The 6559-nt window shown below is 42.5% G+C and overlaps 1 protein-coding gene across 1 annotated transcript; it reads right to left on the reverse strand.

Moving 5' to 3' along the window:
* Window positions 1–243: 243 nt before the first annotated feature.
* LOC108416161 (excitatory amino acid transporter 1-like) lies at window positions 244–6070 on the reverse strand (the record flags this gene model as incomplete). Its single annotated transcript, XM_017689194.2, has 5 exons — window positions 244–1100; window positions 2636–2770; window positions 4514–4708; window positions 5143–5376; window positions 5763–6070. Coding segments are annotated over 5 exons (1077 nt in total), but the record flags the coding sequence as incomplete, so codon positions are not given.
* Window positions 6071–6559: the final 489 nt, after the last annotated feature.

Here is a 6559-nt window from a genome sequence, read left to right on the forward strand (position 1 = left end):
AAAAAAACATGAAATGAAACTCAAATTCAGGTTCACTCATCCGACAAGAAACCTTAATTTTTACAAAACAGACAGACAGATGGACAAACAGACAGATGGGCGGACAGACAGATGGACGGACAGACAGATGGATGGACAGACAGACAGATGGGCGGACAGACAGATGGACGGACAGACAGATGGATGGTCAGACAGACAGATGGGCGGACAGACAGACGGACGAACAGACACATGGGCGGACAGACAGACGGACAAACAGATGGAACGGAGACAGACAGATGGACAGACAGGTGGACAGACAGACAGATGGACAGACAGATGGACAGACAGATGGACAGACAGACAGATAGAGTACCAGCATTGTTCCTCATTCTAATGAATCCCATGATCCTTTGAGTGTGCACTCCCTAAGAAACAATCCATTTCCTGTTTTGTTTTAAAGCGATAGTTCAACCAAAACAACTCCCTCCCCCAGCTTGAGTAGCTTTAGCGCTAAAGCTACAATGCTATTGTAGCTAACGTGATGGAAGCTTATAGCCAACGATTAGCATGATGCTAACTGTACGGCTAAAACATTACACACTTTCCCCAAACATGTTCGTGAAGTTGGCTTGGAATTTTTCATTCCACCTTAAATGGTGCAGCTTAAATGTTGCTGCACCGTTTAAGGTGGAATGGAAAATTCTAGCACTATATGGTTCATAAACATGGACATATGCTAATTGGTGGGGTATAAACTTCCATTTCATGTTAGCGTCATTAGCATCGTAGCTCCAGTGCTAAAGCTAAAGGTCGAACATGTGTGGAACATAGCGTAGAGCCATCTGAGCCAGACGTCCGGTTGGTGAGAGTCCGTATAGCGGATATAGTTGGATCTGAAGCTCTGGAGGTGGAGCTACATCTTGGTCTCGCTGTCGGGGAGTCGGTCGTCGTTGTTCTGAGAGATGAGCTTGTATGGAGTTTTCTTCTCCTGGTTCTCTGCCAGAACACAGTTCCCCAGCTCAGTGTCCACCGTCGCCAGCTCGTGACGGGACAGGTGCTCCACGATTCCCGCTCCGATAGAGTCACCTAGAACATTAGTGGTGGTGCGCAGACGGTCCCTGAGAGAGAGAGGGTTACATCATATTAACATTGCTGATGGTGGACCTTCTGGAAAGTACTTGATCACAGCTATTGATTATTATCTGACGATAAACAGTGCGTAAAAGATGAACACACTCAGCGACCTAAGACAACCTTACCTGCTTTCTCAATACCGGATGCTCAGAGAAAGAGAGGGAAAGAGAGAGAGATGAACACCTCTATAACTCATTACTATACACACCTATATAACTCACTATTACACACCTCTATAACTCACTATTACACACCTCTATAACTCATTACTATTACACACCTCTATAACTCACTATTACACACCTCTATAACTCATTACTATTACACACCTCTATAACTCACTATTACACACCTCTATAACTCATTACTATACACACCTCTATAACTCACTATTACACACCTCTATAACTCACTATTACACACCTCTATAACTCACTATTACACACCTCTATAACTCACTATTACACACCTCTATAACTCACACTTACAAACAACTATAAATTACCATTACACACCTCTATGATTGACAATTACACGGCTCTTTAAATCCCTATTTCACATCTTTATAACTCACTATTACACACCTCTATAAATTACCATTTCACACCTCTATAACTCACTATTACACACTTCTATAACTCACTATTTCACAGGTCTATAATTCACTATTAGACACCTCTATATCTCACTATTACATAGCTCTATAACTCACTACTAGACATCTCTCTAACACATTCTTAGACACCTCTGTAATTCACTATTAGACACCTCTATAACTCACTATTATACACACATCTACAACTTACTGCTATACACACCTCTATAATTCACTACTACACACACCTCTATAGCTCACTATTATACAAACCTATATAACTCACTATTATACACCTCTACACTCACTATTCAACTCCTCTAACTCACTATTATACACCTCTATAACTCTATATCTCTATAATTCAGTGTTATATAACCAACTGTCCACAGTGCTAAAGCTCTTCTCTGGTAATCCTCCCTTTATACCAGTAACTTCACCGGTGACTTTACCACAGCAACGTTAATATGGCTTTCACCACCTTGATGTTCTGAGGTGCACAGCTTTTTTCTAATGCAAACGTGAAAACAGTGTTAGGCAGATTTTGTGCTGCAGTTCTTATGTTTATCTGAGTCTCCATCTCCTCTGGAACACCGAGCCTCATTGTCCAAATGTTGTTCATGAGAAATTCCTTCTTAAACCTACTTACACAATTCTGACAAAGACTCTGACTCACCATGTTCTCTTATGTGGGATTAGTTCTTAGGTAAGAACAGAATCTACACACAATCAAGAGCACAAAGGAGAGAACAGTTCTGCGCTTTAAGAATACAACATGAATCTGATGGAACCTTTTTCTTAGAACCTTTCTCAGCAACACACTTAAGAACAGACTAAAGACTGTATTGGAGAACAAGGCCTATAGATGTTACTGTATGGAACACTTTTCTCATGTTTTATTACAATAAATCCAAAAGCACTTACAGCAACCAATCAACTGCAATGATTAGTGTGATGTCATCAGTGGGCAGTCCTACTGAGGTCAGCACTATCACCATGGTAACCAGTCCAGCCTGAGGGATTCCAGCTGCTCCGATACTGGCGGCTGTAGCTGTGATACTGACACGACACGTACACAATTACAATAAACAACATGGCGTAATAAAACAATTAAAACACAAGAAAGACAAATACACACAAAGTGTAGCCACATAAAAGCCTAATACCCAGCAATCCATCCACAAAAGTGTATTGTTGTGAGGTTCAATTTATATCACATTACCTACATTTAGAGTCGGTTATTCATTCAGTCTAATGAGAAACTGTAGAACGGACTCGGTTTATATCACAATACCTACATTTAGAGTCGGTTATTCATTCAGTCTAATGAGAAACTGTAGAACGGACTCGGTTTATATCACAATACCTACATTTAGAGCCGGTTATTCATTCAGTCTAATGAGAAACTGTAGAACGGACTCGGTTTATATCACAATACCTACATTTAGAGTCGGTTATTCATTCAGTCTAATGAGAAACTGTAGAACGGACTCGGTTTATATCACAATACCTACATTTAGAGTCGGTTATTCATTCAGCCTAATGAGAAACTGTAGAACGGACTCGGTTTATATCACAATACCTACATTTAGAGTCGGTTATTCATTCAGCCTAATGAGAAACTGTAGAACGGACTCGGTTTATATCACAATACCTACATTTAGAGTCGGTTATTCATTCAGTCTAACGAGAAACTGTAGAACAGACTCGGTTTATATCACAATACCTACATTTAGAGCCGGTTATTCATTCAGCCTAATGAGAAACTGTAGAACGGACTCGGTTTATATCACAATACCTACATTTAGAGCCGGTTATTCATTCAGTCTAACGAGAAACTGTAGAACGGACTCGGTTTATATCACAATACCTACATTTAGAGCCAGTTATTCATTCAGCCTAACGAGAAACTGTAGAACAGACTCGGTTTATATCACAATACCTACATTTAGAGTCGGTTATTCATTCAGTCTAACGAGAAACTGTAGAACGGACTCGGTTTATATCACAATACCTACATTTAGAGTCGGTTATTCATTCAGTCTAACGAGAAACTGTAGAACAGACTCGGTTTATATCACAATACCTACATTTAGAGCCGGTTATTCATTCAGCCTAACGAGAAACTGTAGAACGGACTCGGTTTATATCACAATACCTACATTTAGAGCCGGTTATTCATTCAGTCTAACGAGAAACTGTAGAACGGACTCGGTTTATATCACAATACCTACATTTAGAGTCGGTTATTCATTCAGTCTAACGAGAAACTGTAGAACGGACTCGGTTTATATCACAATACCTACATTTAGAGCCAGTTATTCATTCAGCCTAACGAGAAACTGTAGAACAGACTCGGTTTATATCACAATACCTACATTTAGAGTCGGTTATTCATTCAGTCTAATGAGAAACTGTAGAACGGACTCGGTTTATATCACAATACCTACATTTAGAGTCGGTTATTCATTCAGCCTAATGAGAAACTGTAGAACAGACTCGGTTTATATCACAATACCTACATTTAGAGCCGGTTATTCATTCAGCCTAATGAGAAACTGTAGAACGGACTCGGTTTATATCACAATACCTACATTTAGAGCCGGTTATTCATTCAGCCTAATGAGAAACTGTAGAACGGACTCGGTTTATATCACAATACCTACATTTAGAGTCGGTTATTCATTCATATGAATTATTACATATTGCATGTACATTTGTCTGTCTGTGTAATGTCATTCTGAACTGTCAGCTGTGTTGCAGTGGCCTGTGACTGTGTCTACACTCGGTGAACCTCTGTACCTGATGGTCAGTATCTGTCCGAAGTTGAGGTCCATTTCATTTACTTGAGCGATGAATATGGCGGCCAGCGCCTCGTACAGTGCCGTCCCATCCATGTTTATGGTGGCTCCCACTGGTAGGACAAACCGCGTCACACGTTTATCTACACCGTTATTCTCCTCCAGACACTTGAAGGTGATGGGCAGAGTGGCCGAGCTGCTCACAGACACAGTGCAGGGTTTAGTGCTCACAGGCTGGGCTGTGAGGTTAGTAAGAGCAGGTGTACAGGTCTGCAGGTGTATAGGTGTACATGTGTGCAGATGTACAGGTATGCAGGTGTTCAGGTATGCAGGTGTACAAGCAAGAAGGGTTATAGGTATGTAGGTGTACAGGCATGCAGGTGTGCAGGTATGCAGGTGTGCAGGTATGCTAGTAGGTGTACATGAGTGCAGATGTTTTACAGGTGTGGTTGTACAGGTGTGCAGATGCATTATAAGTGCAGATGGCAGAAATACTACAGATACAAATACACAGATAACAGTGTGTAAATGCTTTACAGGTGCGGGTGTGCAAGTGTACTTTTACTGCAGGTGTAGGTGTACAGGTATGCAGATGTGTTAGAGGTGCAGGTGTAGAGGTGTGCTCCTCACCTGGAGGAGGTGCCCAGAGCAGTGACGAGAGCCTGCAGCAGTCCTCCGATGAACACAAAGGGATTTTTGCGGGTAACCAGGAAGTAGAGAGCGGGCAGAACGACCACGCCGTGTATTAGCAGGCCGACGATGACCGTTACAGTGTACATGCCCAGCTGCCCCCCCATCACAGAGAGATCCTCCATCTCCACTATCTTCCCTGCAATCAGGAACAGGATCCCCACAGGAGCGTACCTGTCCACAGGTAAACCACAGTTACACATAAACTGACAACACATCAGACACAGGGTTCCCAACAGTTAATTACTCATGAATGAAACGTTTCACGCTGCAGACGCTTCTTCTGGAAGTGATCACTCATTTGAGAATGGTCTGTAATGAAATAACGAGACGTCTTCACTCCAGAGAAAAGAGTTATTCGCACCTTCTCATGCTGTTCATTAAGGACGTCCGGCTCCGATTAAACCTACAAACACCCTGAATGACCACATGTCTAACCCTAACATCTGTGTGGCTAATCGAGCTTCAAACAAAAACCCAGAGGGCTTTGAGAAGTTCTCAAATAGTCAGACATGACCTCTGACTCCTAACCCCATGACCTTTGCCAACCCCCCACTCACCACATAATGATGGCCACCAGCCTCATGATGGCCTCGTTGAGACAGTCGAAGAAGTCCCGCAGCGGCTGGCCCTGCTCCTTCATGCTGCCGATGATGAGGCCGAAGCTCATGGAGAAGACCACCAGGCCCAGAGCGTTGATACCGTTCACCGTGCCCAACACCGGGATGGCCTCCTCGTAACTGAGCTCAGACTCGTTACCGGTGCCGTTCACGTCCACCTTCACCGTCACCACGCGCTTACCGTACTGAGTCCTAAACTGAGGGGAGGTCTCAAAATGAGGCCACAGCCAGTCTCCTCCGCTACACCAGAGTCAATTCTAGTCAGAGTCAGTTTTAGTCAGTGTCAGCTCTATTCAGAGTGAGTTCTATTCAGAGTCAGTTCTATTCAGTGTCAGTCCTATTCAGAGTCAGTTCTATTCAGAGTCAGTTCTATTCAGAGTCAGTTCTAGTCAGTGTCAGCTCTATTCAGTGTCAGTTCTATTCAGTGTCATTCGTATTCAGAGTCAGTTCTATTCAGTGTCAGTCCTATTCAGAGTCAGTTCTATTCAGAGTCAGTTCTAGTCAGTGTCAGTTCTATTCAGTGTCAGTTCTATTCAGAATCAGTTCTATTCAGTGTCAGTTCTAGTCAGTGTCAGCTCTATTCAGAGTGAGTTCTATTCAGTGTCAGTTCTATTCAGAGTCAGTTCTATTCAGTGTCAGTTCTAGTCAGTGTCAGTTCTAGTCAGTGTCAGCTCTATTCAGAGTGAGTTCTATTCAGTGTCAGTTCTATTCAGAGTCAGTTCTATTCAGAGTCAGGC

Source organism: Pygocentrus nattereri, chromosome 20 (genome assembly GCF_015220715.1).
Source record: "Pygocentrus nattereri isolate fPygNat1 chromosome 20, fPygNat1.pri, whole genome shotgun sequence".
Lineage (NCBI taxonomy): Eukaryota > Metazoa > Chordata > Actinopteri > Characiformes > Serrasalmidae > Pygocentrus > Pygocentrus nattereri.